General features: G+C 40.9%; 1 protein-coding gene across 2 annotated transcripts; it reads left to right on the forward strand.

The window, feature by feature from the left end:
* Window positions 1-5,224: 5,224 nt before the first annotated feature.
* Window positions 5,225-9,058, forward strand: LOC136295007 (C-C chemokine receptor type 5-like). 2 transcript variants are annotated; one of them, XM_066193195.1, is made up of 2 exons: window positions 5,225-5,374; window positions 6,019-9,058. In XM_066193195.1, the coding sequence occupies exon 2, from the start codon at window positions 6,030-6,032 to the stop codon at window positions 7,098-7,100; it is 1,071 nt and encodes a 356-aa protein (XP_066049292.1). In that variant the 5' UTR covers window positions 5,225-5,374; window positions 6,019-6,029; the 3' UTR covers window positions 7,101-9,058. The 2 variants fall into 2 exon arrangements, with proteins under 2 accessions (XP_066049292.1, XP_066049285.1); XM_066193188.1 differs by having other exon boundaries at window positions 5,289-5,374; window positions 5,487-9,058.
* Window positions 9,059-15,258: the final 6,200 nt, after the last annotated feature.

Genomic DNA, 15,258 nt, shown 5'->3' on the forward strand with positions numbered 1-15,258 from the left:
TGATAATAAGGTCTTACATGAATAAAAATCATCAGAACTACAGTGGATTTTTTCTACTCACACACAAGAAAAGGTGAGCTCCTCTGCTTGGATAAATGAGACTTGCCACTTGTATATTAGCAAAAAAGTTTCAATAGCCTACAAATTCTTTTTCATTTTTTTACATTCTTGGGAGAATTGCACTGTCATTTCCCTGGAACAGTTGACAGCAACAGTGCAGGGGGCTTGAACCTCTCAGGGTAGAGACCCTTGGTGCAATAACTGGACATCACATGAACCTATGGCATATGCTGGCAATCTCCACTCCAAATTATCAGCTTTCCGTTTTGTACTTGAGTTCGTACTCAGAATGGTGGTGACTACAACTGCTGCTTGAATTACTCTGAATTCAATGTTTTATCAGATACTGAAAAAAAACCCCAAACCAAACCACAGCAAAAATACTCTAACAGACATACTAGCCCAGAAGTTAGCTTACACAAGAGAAGAGCCCATGTATACATATATTTGTATATATGTATACAGATATTTAATATCTGTCTCATATTTCTCTTTCTCAGAATGCTAATTTCAGTGCTTATGATATCCCTTAACTGTACATTTTGTTTAGCTAAGAACACATCTTACTTCTTTTGTCTTGAGACCCATAGACTGACTTTATTTAACTGCAGAAAAACTCAGAATTTTTGCCAGACTATTTGGTTTTAATGGGGATCAGATCCTGAGGGTTCACAGAGAATTAAGCCTGCTCTTTTCAGCCCAGAATATATTTTACTTTCAAAGTTTTGCAGGGTTGAAAACAACCCATCAGATAGGAGGCGAGTAATTCTGAATGTTTCTAATGCTCAACTGTTTGAGAAGAGGAGGAGGTTTCCCAGGCAAGGTTAAATTGTGGAAGGGGCTCTTTCCCCACTCAAATCCTAGAAAGAAATCCTGTGGTCACTACCACATGAAAAGTTGTGTTTGAAGGAAACTGTCAGTTCAGAGTCTTACACAGAGTATTTAGTTTACACTTCGATCTTTTCCTTCATTTTTCCTGGTAACTCAGGAAAAGTTCTTCCTTTTATGCTTGCTCCCCAAGAAAGTGCAGGTGTCTGCGCACAGCTTTCTCTGTAGTTCTGCTCCTCCTAGAAAGTTAAAGGCAAAGTTAATGAGGTAGAGCTGTTAGCAGGAAACACTGGGTGCCTCTCTTGCAAAGCCCACTGTCAGAACATGTGGCATTGGTTTTTTGCTATTTAAGTTTCAGTATTACTCAGTGCTGTGTTGCACTTCTCTCTCTTCATAAAGTGCCCTGGATGTTGCTGACACATACTTTTAAGATGACTACAATTTATTAAGCAATTTCTTTTTCTGTGTGCCAGATGCTGGCATTTGTGAGAGGAGGAGAGCGAGGGTGGGGGCAGTAGCACTGTGGTACCCACTCAAACATTTCAAAAGAGAAATCTTGTCTTAAACTGCAAAAAGGTGAAGGGAACTTTGGGAAGGTCATTCAGTTTTGAGATAAGGAGCTCCATTCATGCACAGATGCTCTGGTAACTTGTAGTTATTGCAAATTCTGGTTTCTGAGGGGAAACTTTGTCCAAATCCCCTCTAGAGCACAGCAGTGACAAATGTCACATTGGGCTGTGACAAATGTCGTCCCTAAATAAGTCACTGTAGCAACTCAGGAGCTGCTTTGCTTGGATGACATGGAAATGTCTGATAGTCCTACCAGCACCTAGATATCTTCCAGCTTAAAGTGACACTGTAGATTGCAGCTAATGCTCAAGAGCTAGTGAGGCTTCTCTCAAAGCAGCCAAAAGACAGAAATCTGCAAAGACTGGGCTACACCTTCATTTCAAGAATCTCTGGTGTTGCCATGAGTGCAACTTTGTTAAAACTTAGATAAATGAAATTATATTTATTTGGGCTCACAAAGTTACAATTACTCACCAAACCAAATTTTCTCCCATCCAAGGTGTAACTCAGTGCTTTTTTGCAAGAACTCCTTTCCAGGGTCCTGGTATTTGGCCCATTGCTTGGCCAAACCTCTCTGAACCCGGCTTCTTTGGCAACTCAGAGCATAACCAGTCCTCCAAGGGGAAACAACAGTAGCCTCTTATTGGACTGGTCATGTATTTAGATGCTCTCACATGGTTAAGCACAGGATAAATTAGTAAGTTCTCCTCTTATATGTCTACCTTAGGCTTGACATGTCGCCTACTTCTGCAAAAATCATTCAGAATTTCTGTTAGCAACCAAAACTACCCTGTGCATGCAGAAACAGTGGGACTGTGGTCAGGACAGTGGGCACCGATGGCCACATGCAGCACAGAAAATGAAAATAATTAAGACTTTCTGAATATTCATGTGTAATTTTGGACAGAAAAAGAAGAGAAATAAAATAATTAAATACAAGTTCTCAAATCAGAATTGCTCCAATTACGTTTCAACAGCACAAGAGCAGAGATAAACCAGGAGATTTCTTTGCTATAACACACTCATTCCTGAAGTGTCAGACCTAGATAATTTAAGAGCCAAAATCAGACATGTTGTAAAGGGCTACAGCCTCTGTAGAAGATGCTTCTCTCTGCACAAAAAAATGAAATTAGGAAATATGGTAAAAGAAAAATGAAAAAAAAAATAAAATCAAGTGCAACCAGTAATTTCCAATAGAACTTTTTATCCTGGTCAGTTTTCTAGAATTCTTTGTGATTAACATTGCCTGTGTGCAAAGGAGAAATGTTTTTTTAAAAGCATTTCAGAAAATATTTTTAATATTTTGTGCTTGTTTTGAAAAGGAGAACCATACAAATACTGTGAGATTTCCCACCAGGTCAGAGCCAGTAAACAAAACAACCACAGCACATGCTGTCTTTCTAGCCAGGGTCAGTGTCAATTGATTTGTCAATCAGGGCAAAAGGTAAATTTTGGTTGTGGGAAGGTGAACTTGGTCTGACTGGGATGGACTTACTTTTCTTCCCAGCAGCTGTTATGGTGATGTCTTTTAGATTTATGACCATAGCTGAGACAGTTGACCCAAACTGACCAAAAGGATATTCTGTGCCATATAACATCACACTTGGGAATAAAACTAGGGGCAGAGGGAAGTTTTTCCAGAGTAGGCATTGCTCAAAGACTGCATCTGTCTGCTTGGTAGAACATGGCAAGCGTTTGTCCTTGTATTACCTCTTGTGAGTTTATTCAGTTTCATTCTCTTATTCAGCTGTCTTTTTCTCAGCCTGCAAGTTTTTCCTTCTTCAGCACTTCTGATTCTCTCTCTGATCCTGCTGTGGGCAAGTGAGTGGGTTGACAATGGGGGCTTAGCTGCCAACTGGGGTCAGCCCTTCACAGGACACGAGACTTGGACAGCAAAGGAGACAAATCTGTAGGGAATCAGTTAACTTTATTTTTGTTGCTCCCACAATAATTTTCTGCTGGTTTTACAATTCAAAATAAGTTCCAAACTTGGAAGAAAAAAAAAAGTTTTTCTTTTCATACAAACACAAAGATTCTACAAGGCTAAGTGCATCAAGGGAGGTTTAGATCAAATGTTAGGAAAAATGTCTTCACTGAAAGGGATTTCAAGCTCTGGAACAGGCTGCCTAGGGAAGTGGTTGAGTCACTATCCCTGGAGGCATTTAAAAGCCGTGTAGATGTGATGCTTAGGGACATGGTTTAGTGGTGGACTTGACAATGTTAAGTTAATGGTTGGACTCAATGATCTTAGAGGTCTATTCTGATCTAAATGATTTAATGATTATACAGTACTATGATTCTACATGTAAGTGGACATATATATATATATATAGTTACTTGTGCATATACACACACGAAAAATAGTTTTACTACCGTGTAACCAAAAAAATTTGTTCAAGATTATTTATATTATACACATATCCACCAAGATAAAAATCCAAATCAAAACTATGTCCTCTGGATCCTGAATGCTCTGTAATTACATATCAGGAATTACATATCAGCCTTCTCTCAAACAGCTAATTAAGCTGACATGAGCTTAAGACACTTCAAACATTTCACCTGCTGCAGCTCAGAATGGCCCAGCATGTAATTAAATTGACTGTCTACTAAAAAGCAATGCAGGCCCACGTCCCAGTCACTCCAGTCATGGCCTGAGTTTCTTCAGTGACCTTTCGACTTGCAGAGCTCCAGTGCAGAAATGAATGAAATGGTGGTTGTCTTGAGAGTGTGGTCTCTGCAAAAGATGCCTGCAATCACACAGGCCACACCACACCACTGAAAAAAACTGCATTCAGGAAAGGAGTGAACACTGGCGCATGACATGAGTGCTCAGGGATCACACAGCAAGCTGGGGCAGACGCACTGCCTGAACTCTTCTCCATGAGGAGCACTCTGTTGCCTTTGTCTAAGAACAGGCATTCTGACCTTTCCAGGAAAAGACTGATTTCAAAACCAACACCGTGCCATGGTCTGCCATGAAGTGTCTGATAAAAGCAGTCATGATGGCACAGGAAGAGAGAGCAGCCCTTTAACCAGACAGCAAGTAGATCTCTTTGAATAGCTACCAAAGGCATGGGTTGCATTTCCTCACTAGGTGACCAGGGAGCACTTCTGGTGCCTCTGACACCCATCTTCACAAAATCCTCTGCCCGGCTTCTCACGGGACACACAAGAATTCTTCCATGTTCTCTGGGGCTCTGTGGGAAGACAGTTGTCCTGAGCTTTTCAGAGATCAAGTTACACAAATTATGCTTCTTCATCTGGCTCACAATCCTACCAGGGACTTGGGAAAAGGGGAGGCTTTGGAGACTGGAGGGGATGACACCCAGACTCATTCGTGCAGGGTAAGTCAAGTCCCTCCAACAGTCCCTAAACCAAAACAGAAGGGACAGAGTTTGCTCAACCCCTGCACTTCCTCATTGTTGCCTTACTGGAAGCACTGACTGACAAAGGGTGAAGAACAATGTCACATGAAGAATTGTAGTGCACACTCTTTGCTGTGGCCATATCTGCCTTTTGCCTTTGTGCACCCTCCAAGACACTCTACCAATCTAAACTTTGCAGCTCCTGAATAAGGGCTGTAAACAACTACTGAAACAAGGAATCAAAACTCCTTACATCCCCAAACAGCAGTGGAGAGGCCTTTCAGCTGACAGGAAGATGTCATAACAGAGACAGATATTAGAGACCTCTCCAACAGCAGCTCTCATCTTTTGGATCATTTGCTAAGGTCTTTGTCTCTCTGTTCTCTCTACAGGACTACAGTGCACCAGTTTCATTCCAGAGCTCTCTGAAACCAGCAAACTTCCACTGCCTCCAGCTGCTCTAGCCTCTGTAAAAGACCCAGGGTTTGCCATTTTAACCCAGACCAACACTGCCGACTCTCCACTCTTCAACACCCACAATAGCACAGGTGGGTATGTTTAGCACTGCCCTAATTCCCATAGGCATTAAGGCTCCCAGAATGTCACTTGAAGCAACCTGGAGAAGTGCTTGAAGTCAGCTGTTTTTCACCCATGTCACAGTTCCTTTGCAGGCACCATTTACACCTGACCAATTCCTGGTCCTCCATGGGTAAGGGCTACAGGATGGACCAGCACAATGAGCAGGTGGCCAGATCCCAAGGAGAAGTAAGACTATGGTCTGCATGCTAGACACTGAGCTTTCCTGAGGCTGCTTTCCTGGCTTTCTACACTCCTCTGGAAAGCCACTGATGAGCATAAGAGCCCCAAAACAACCTACAACACATTAAAGTCATCCATCCTCTCCCCCTGGATCAGGCAACTGACAGGCTCTACTGAGGAGGGAAAATACACATGACAATATACACGTGGGAAATGACACACTACCAACATGCACCAGTGTAACTCCACAGATGTATAGATCGGTTTCCTGGGAGGTGTGCAATTTCATTCTCTTTCACACCTTGACATTATAATGCTTGTGTGCTCATCAGCAAAACTCATTTCAGGAGAGAACATCAGCATGTTTCAGTCTCTTCACTGCAAGGCTTGGAGATTCCCCTAGTTTAACATCCTTTTTTTTTCTCCTTTCCAGACCAATACACCATGGGAAATGAAACCACAGACTACACAGACTGGTCAGTGACAACAGAGTTTGACTATGGCAATTCAATGCCATGCATGGGAACTGAGGAAAAGCACTTTGCAGCAAAATTTTTGCCCCCTCTTTATTCTTTAGTGGTGATATTTGGCCTGACAGGCAACATGCTTGTTGTCCTTATCCTGGTAAAATACAAGAGGCTGAAGAGTATGACTGACATCTACCTGCTCAACTTGGCCATTTCTGATCTGTTGTTTGTATTTTCTCTCCCGTTTTGGGCTTATTACGCAGTTCATGACTGGATTTTTGGGGAGGCGCTCTGTCAAATTCTGTCAGGTGTCTACCTCCTTGGCTTCTACAGTGGCATCTTTTTCATAATCCTGTTGACCCTGGACAGGTACCTGGCCATAGTACACGCTGTGTTTGCTTTGAAAGCCAGGACAGTGACTTACGGCATCCTTGCCAGTGTTGTCACTTGGGTTGTTGCTGTTCTTATCTCTCTCCCAGGGTTATTATTTCACAAAACTCAAAAGGAAAGTTCAGGCTATACTTGCAGTGCTCATTATCCAAGTGATTCCACAATAAATTTGAAGTACTTTTTTATTTTAAAAATGAACATCCTGGGACTTCTTATTCCAATGCTCATTATGATTTTCAGTTACTCACAAATTCTAAAAACACTATTGAGATCTAAGAATGAGAAAAAACAGAAGGCAGTCAGACTTATTTTTGTAATCATGATTTTTTACTTCATCTTCTGGACACCATTCCATATCTCTTCTTTTTTGCATACATTTCAAGATTCAGTTTTCATCCCAGACTGTGAACTTAAAGGTCAACTGGAGAAAGCAATCCAAGTGACAGAAACAATCTCAATGATCCACTGTTGCATCAATCCTGTGATCTACGTATTTGTTGGAGAAAAATTTAGGGCATATCTTTATACCTTTTTCCGAAAGCATGTTGCACCTCACCTTTGCAAAAAATGCCCAAGTCTTTATCGTGAAAAATTGGAAAGAGTCAGTTCTACATTCACACAATCCACTGCAGAGCACGACATCTCTACTGGACTGTAAAAATACATCAGAACATTAGTTAGCAAATTTTGCATCACTTGCTTTGCCTTAAGGAGTGTCTGACTATATTTAAGACCTTTATGTCAACCACTACTGAAAACTGTATGATCCCTATTCTTGTCATAAACTGCTCCCTGGGATTACAGCATTTTCCATTGCTAAACTAAGTGAGTCAAGGAGTTCTTCAGGAAACATTATCTGCATGGCTGGGTCACATCAAGATTTAAGTAGGACCCAGATAAATATGATCGTGCTTTTTTACAAAAATGTATCCAATGAAATTTACTGAGGGGAGAATACTATATTGAAAAGTCTAAGGAGTAATAGGTCATCTCACAAGATCTTACTGGGACCATTTAACCCAAGGATTTTTCTGTTTTGCTAACGCGCAGTCACTTTTAAATATAATCCTTTAACAGCTATAACTAAGTTATAGCATTTGGGTTTTTGCTTTTTAATTTCATGCCTGCCATATCACCATCCAGTTGTTAACCTTTCCCAAAGTGTACTTTTAATCAGCAACATAGTGATTTTTGTGGGTGCAATTTTTCAAACAACTGCACACACCATGCTTACTGAGCGCACAACAAGACAACGATACACTCCTAGAAAGTGCGCGCTTGATTCCGACAAATCATATCCTTCCAAGAATAAAAAACCCCTAAACCAATAAAGGCCCTTCAACAAAGATTGCGAGACCAGAATTAAAATTACCTTAGTATTTGCTATGCAAGTTTCTGCATAAGAAAAATATCAGCACCCTCTGAAGGATGTGAGCACAGTACTCCATAGTTCTGGACAGGTAAATCATGTGCAGAAGAGAAGTTTACACAGTAACACACGACACCGGTGTGTCAGCTTAGGCTCCTGCGTGGGAGAAACCTGTTTTTCACACACATAGAAAGTCTGACTTTTGAGATACACTTCTAGGAAGACAGTGGCCTTGGAACTGCAAAACTAGCCAACTTCAGACAAGGCCTGCACTTCCTGCCTTCCCAGGAGAAGAGTGCCTCTTGCCAGTTGGTGCCTCAATGAGAACTGCATGCTGATTGAAAGCTCGTTGGCCTACTGGTGTACTGTGGCCATACATTTATTCCACTATTAAGAGTTTCCCTGTGAAAGAAAGGAATTCTAGGGACATGGGGCTAGCAAAGAGGAAGGGGGACCATAGCAGACAATTTCCAACTTCAAGTTGTAAAGAAGTGCAGGTGAGCACTCCTTATGCAAGTGAGGTGTCCTTCTGTTTTTTTCCCCATTTCCTTGCAAGGGCACTGCTCATGCGTGCAAGAACTTGCCCACGGAGTTCTGGAGGGGCAAGTTCAACTAACCTCCAGCAAGGCCACCAGAGGGAATTCCACACTACTTAATGTTAGGCATGTGATGCAGATGCCTAAATTAACAGCAAATCTCTTCAAGGTCCCTCAGTGGTCAGTAGAGAATAAGAAGTGCCTGAGCCAGAAGCAGTCATGGGATTTAAATAGTCTCAGGGGAAGATTAACTGTCCAACTGTGGAATGAACCTGAAAATGCCAGCCTCTTAATTTGGGTATCAGATGCCTTAATCTAGGTGGGGCAAATACTCTTCTTCCTTTTGCCTTAAAATGCCTGGGCACTGCTTCTATTAGTTGCTAGCTCTTATCCCATCAGCTATTATAACCTTGTGAGGTTAACAGCCACAGATAGACCACACAAAAAGCCAAAAACTATCCTCACAGTAAACTACCTTGCTTAAAAATAATATTTTTTCCTTATTTTCTACTTTATTTGCTGAAACAATGTGAAAGCACCTTTATAATTTTAAAGCATAAATTAGTTCAGTGCAATACCAATCCTGCTGTAACAGTGACAATTCTACTGCTGTGTTTAATTGTAAATCCATATCTTGTTGGAATTAAATTTCTTCCTGTTTCTATGTCAATGCAGTGAAATTAATAAAATCAGTGTCTGGAAATCTGTGTATACCCTGTAGCCCATGTTCTCTTCTGTAGGCAAAAGGGCATTGCCTCTGCTCTCAGAGTGGAGATGGGACAAAGACACATAGGGACTTGCAATACCACACTTCAAACCAAGCAAGCAGAGAACTGTCTGCCCAGTCCAGAAGATTCTGCAGCTGGAACAGCTTTTTATCCATCAGCAAACTTGAGAAGAGTGACCTACAATAGCTTTGGAAAAAGTCTGGGGCAGCAGATTTTAAATGAGTGAGATTTGGAGAAATAGGGTTGTGTGTGTTATAAAAAGGGAAAGAATGGGTATAAAAGAGGACAAGAAGCGATGTAACTCTATTTTTATTGGGATAAAAACAGTATTCTCCACAGACTCTCTGCAGCAAATTTTAGATCTCCTTCCACCACATAGAGTGATCCCAGACAAGCAGTGTGCCTGTTGTCCCAAGCTTTATGTGTAAGGACTTTAGCCCTTGAAGTTCAATACGGAAATATGCTTCTTCTTCACCCTGCCATTCTCCCTGCTTCATTGTGCTCATTCCTTTTTTTTTTCAGCCTATGATCCACACCTCTTTCTCTCCCCTGTGCACTCTCCTCATCTGTCCATCAAATGTTGAACAGCTAAGTGAAAATTTTTGCAAGTTCAAAACTTCTGGCATGGAACTCCTGAAGAGATGGTGTGGTGTCTGGACTTTCAGCATGCTTGTGAAAAGAATGGCCACATGCCATGGATCCACACAGAACTCCAAAACCAATCACACAGTCTAGTTTGTGCACCAAACAGGACAGAGTCCAACCTTTTTGTTAGGAGATACTACTGCCATGTCTTCAGAAACATGTAGGGAGGAATGTCCCACACAGCAAAAGATAACTCTGCCAACAGTCAGGCAGACTTCCTAAAGGGCAAAAGTGCACATGTGGCACTGATGAGTGCTGAACAGCACTCATAGGAAACCACCAGGTTTATAATCACTGCCATTGGTTTGCCTGTGGTATGTATATGATGGACAAACAGAAATAGTGAAACTTTTGGTAACCAGTACATAGGGAGGTTCCTGTCATAAGACTCTCTTGTTTGTTAACCCAACAGGACCCTATGTGTACATATTTTATATAAGATAAATGAAAATGGGGTATAAAGGAAGAGGAGTAGATGGAAATGGATAAATAGGAAAAAATGATAGAATGACTTTATCAGCCCTAACAGACACTAAGAAAATAACAGCCAAACTAATGGGAAGACCAGAGGTAAATACCTTAAGCGGAACCTTAAGAGGTTTAGATAAGAAAGACTTTTAGTTATAAAGCTCCAAAATAAACATCTCTCCTTCCAGTGAAAATTACAGGAGGGATAAATACAAAGAATATAAGGAGAAATTTACATGGTATCCTGTTGCAGTTCATTAGAAACAAGGAAAGTGCCAGGAGAATAACATGATGCTGACCAGGTTAAACGACACAACAGGCAGATACTGATCATTTTGAAATTTAATTTTGCTGCTGTTTTCAACTGCTGATGCCTACTGGCCTTCACTAGGAAGTGTTTAGTGTGGTCACTGGGGCTTCAGAAGCATAACTCTCTAATAAAGTAATAAAAACATTTAAGCTAACAGAGGAAAAAAAAACAAACCTGAAAATTCTAGTGCATCTAGAATATCTATAGCAACCAGTCCAGAACAAAGGGGTGCAGGCATTGCTTTGTACCCATATTCTGGTGACACTTGCCTACTAGGAGCTCTACTTTATTCAAAAAATTGAATAGAAGGATTTAAAAAAAGGTTGTCCAAGTTTGTATAACTGCCAATATGTTTTGTACATCTGGTGACAGCGAGAACAATCTTGGTTTGAACGATTGAAGTCTGGAATGACTAATCCTGGGAGGGGACCCCAACACTGAGACAGAGGAGGGCAACATTTTTAGAAACACAGGCCATTATGCAAAACTGCACAAACCTCCAAGTGATTCTCAGCTCTCCAGAATTGTCTACAGGGTTGTGCCAGTAGGATGCTACCCATACAACACAACCTATCCTGATACCAGAGTTTTTGAATGGAAAGGAAACCAAATGGATGGAAGAGCCATCTGGACATATCTTGCAGGGACACTAACATAAGGTATGGACAACAACAGGCTATATCTAACCTTTGACTCTTGAAAGTACTTTCTGTTTCTAGGGGATGGTGGTGTCCTGAGCATGGATTCTTTCACCTGATGTGCAAGAAGCCAGTTCACCCATCCAGATGAGATTTTTTTATATATATCTGGGCAGAGATGGGTGCTAGGTCATGAATCCACAAAGCTAGCACACCTCCAAAATGCTAGGTGCTCATTTTTATATGTTTTGAACAATAAAAAAAATTTGATGTTTCCCACATATGTACCAACCTAAAGCTGAAGTCCTTGGCTTTGCATTCTCTGATCTCCATTTAAGGGAGCGCGCACTCCCTTTACCCTGCATGCTCTGTGAAGAAGGGGGTTTTGTGAGTAAGAGGCAATCATAGTCTATAGGCAGGTATTTAACTCTGTTAATGACTAATCAAACTTCTTTGGCTTTATCAACAGTTTCATTTTCTTTGTAGCTTGATTTATAGTGTCCTCCTGTTCTTACTTCTCAGGTTATAGATTTTGGTTCCTGAATGTTTGGTTTTTCCTTCATTTTAACTAAGTTCTTTTATTCATCCTGTACTATACTTTGGTGAATTTTTAACTCTTTCAAGCGACTTCATTGCCTTACAGGCATATACTTTGCCATCAAACAGACTCAGTTCACCCTTTGTGTGACCTAGTTTTCACTGGGAAGAAATTCAGTGTGTGATTTTCTCAGCCTGCTTGATAAAAGGTCCAGGAGTCACAGGTACACAGGAACATATCCAATGCACAGATGAGATAGCCCCTAAACACCAAACTCTAGACCTAGAATTTATGTACTCTAAAAGTATTTGAAAAAACCCCAAGGTATGTGAAATAAAGGCCTGTGTAAAAACGAGTTTCTGAGAGATGAAATTTTGTGAAATGCCTAACTGCGGCCCAAAAGTAAAATCTATGGTATAATGACAAGCCTTTATCTATAAATTGGGAGAGCATACATCAGAAACCTGGATAAAATAGTAGAAGGAAGCAATGTTCTCTTCCTTGCTGCATAAGGAAACATAGTTCAGTAAGAGCAGCTTGGAGAACGCCAAAACAAAAAAAACACCATGACAATAGAGATAGGATGTGCTGCAATGTATGACGTTTGTGTCAGATTTACAAGAAGAAACAGCCTAAGAATAATAGGTGAAAAAGCCCCAAACCTTTGACGTTACTGACAATAAACAACGTGTAGAAATGTTCATGTCTTCCAGAATTTGGTTTCGTACCTCATCTTCTTTTACACCTATGTGTGAAGTGTTTTGTTTTTTTTTTCACTAGGCTCTACGATACAAATCTTAGGGTGTGGTACATCGTGCTTTTTCCCTGTTCTCCCCATAAGAATACACCTCACAGATGTTAAGATTGGGTGTGATTGTGATGGTGGCTCAAATGATGAGTCATCGGAACTTGAGAGCCTGTAAGAGAAGGCTGATAAGAAAAAATAGCCTAAGCAATAAAATAGCTTGAGCTGGATGTCTTTATTCAGCCTCTTCAATACAAAGACACTTGTTACTGATGAAATAAAAAACATGCTAACACTAACCTAGTTTGGGCACAGATGTTGTGACTAGAACAAGTAACAAGATTCATCTAGTTCATGTCCACTTGTCTTCATTTGGCCTCCTCTCCAGATGAAAATGATTAATCTTTGCGGTAGTGATACACTTTTAATAAGACTGTTATACTCTATCACACTGTGTATACCAGAGAAAGGTATTTGTCATTCTGTCCCACAACTCCTTCTTCCCCTCAGCCTTTCTTCTCCCGGTGGTGCAAGTTTGCAGTAACTTGAATGGAAACTGTTAGTTGAATTTCCAAGTTTCTGTACCCATAATTATACTTGATGACACTTGTGTATCACAGTGGTATGTGAGTTTTTGGTATGTGTCCCAGTAGCCAATTCAGTGCTGGTGTAACACTCACATAAATTACAGCATCTCCTCTGGGAGTGCCATACCACTCAGATACCAGACACTTCAGTGTGATGGGCTGATTACTGTAAAGATGAATCAACTAATAAAAATCCTATCATTGGATAGGAGAGATTGACAAATGCAGCTTGATTTGACAATGTACATGGCTGCACACTTGCTGAGTACATCAGCTTGAGCCCCACAGATGGGAAATGTAGCTCAGTTCCACTCCAGGAATATCTTTACAGAGGGAAGGAGCATCACACCACTAAACATAACTCCTACTCGTCTCTGAACGAAAACCGTGATAGGTAAAATTCAAAGCTTTATCAGCCCACTGAATCATTACTTCTGTTATTGAACAATAGCTTCAATTTCTTGGTAAAATGATGAGGTTCAGCTTAGGTAAAGGTTCTTAAAATCCACTGATGTTCATGACAAGCAGCAGTGTACTCATTCCAAGAAATGCTTGGTAAGGGATTGAGAAAAGCTGAAGAAAATCTGACTTGCAACAATGGATGTGCTGTTTGCATTGTCCACACCTGTGTTCACACAAGATGGAGACAGCAGGGAAGAGGAGGTGAGACAGCATTAAGATGGTCAGTCCCAGACTAGTGTGTTGGAATTTCAGACTAAATAGGAGACCAATTCCTTCAGGAAAGTTCTTGCCCTAACAGCGCTGATAAACAGCACATCACCCAGTGCCCCACAAACAGCCCAAATGGTTTGGGCTTGCCTACAGCCACATGCAAGACCTGAGCACATCTGGCCTCCCAGCAGCTCTGCTTATCTGCTGCTGGGGTAGAGCTAATTGTAGATATCCTGCAGGTGCTGACAATAAAGTCCCACAACCCAGTACTTGGGCTGCTAAGAGCCACAGCAATTCACACTCTCTCTGGGGAGTCTCTCATCCAGCTGTAAGATGCAGCTGGTGAGCAGACCAAGTGCATTCCCCTTATTCAGCTGCTATAACATGAGTGGCAGAGGCCCTCTGTTGGTGTGCAGTACTCTTCATCAGCAAATAACATGCCACACTGTGCTTGCTGACCAGACTGAGCTATGGGAACTGAAAGATATAATCAACAAAATCAAACACATTAATAAAGACAATGAATCTGTGGGAACAAGTGACTATTTCTGAAGACCAACCTACCACAAGACTTAGTTTTAAGTAGTAGTGGTAGTTGTTGGTGTTATTGTTAGTCGAAATGTTGTTGGCAAGTTTTGCAGGAACATATTTCAGAATTAAAAGTCTTGATGAAAAACAGGCAAGTCCAGCAACAGGTTTGAGACTGTTTCTCTTGTTCCTATAATGTGAAATTATGAAAGCGTTTTGAATCTCCAGTGGGTTAAGTAACATGTAACATACAGTAACCAATGCTGGCCTCATGAAGAGATAAAAATATCTATATATACTTAAATATCTATTAATTTTAGTATTCAGATTTTTTAGAAATTATATACTGAAAAAATAATTTGACACAATACCTTGTTTCAGAACTATAAAACTTCAGTATGAAAGCAGAACTTTTTATCCAGAAAAGTTAGGCAGTAACAGGGAACTTGTTTTAAGTGTAGTGGAAACAGTATTAGAAGCAGCTTTTTCCACTGACTGTGCAGGGGGTTTAATATAGTCAGTCAATCATGCAAGGAGAGGGTGAACACACCCTTAGAATACCCTTCAGGGGCCTTTAATTTTGAACCTGAGACTCCTGCCTTTAAAGAGCTCATTGTAACAGCTGATTAGGAAAGGAAGAGAAAAATCCATTTGTACTATGGAATAAAGATTAGTCTCTCATGCAGAGAAGCGTTGACAAGGAAAAGAGAGTGAGCTTTTCACTCCTTACTGTCTCCCAACAGACCTGAGGGATAACTCAAAAGTTGTAATTCCCTTGACTTCTGTTAAGGAATGGCAGCATCCAAAGAAAGACATCATTGTGCTTTTTGTGTTTTAACATCTTTTAAGGATACCAAGGAGTGACTGCAGAAAAGGCATCCCTTTAGTGCCTTCACTGATGGGATGAGATCCTCCAGAACCCTATCAAGAGATGCCAAGGTGAGGCAGGCGATTGCACTTTATCAAGTATCTTCTCAGGGATTTACTCTAAGGGGTTCTCTGGCATTTGGTAAGACACCGTCCCTTTCTTGCTTTCTGTATTTTTCCTACCT

This window comes from Chamaea fasciata, unplaced genomic scaffold (assembly GCF_029207755.1).
Source record: "Chamaea fasciata isolate MVZ Bird 193981 ecotype frontalis unplaced genomic scaffold, bChaFas1.0.hap1 SCAF_1, whole genome shotgun sequence".
NCBI classification, from domain to species: Eukaryota; Metazoa; Chordata; class Aves; order Passeriformes; family Sylviidae; genus Chamaea; species Chamaea fasciata.

What these genes read in the sequence shown, in the direction of transcription:
- LOC136295007 (XM_066193195.1), top strand. Translation starts at nt 6,030, where the DNA reads ATGGGAAATGAAACCACAGACTACACAGACTGGTCAGTGACAACAGAG.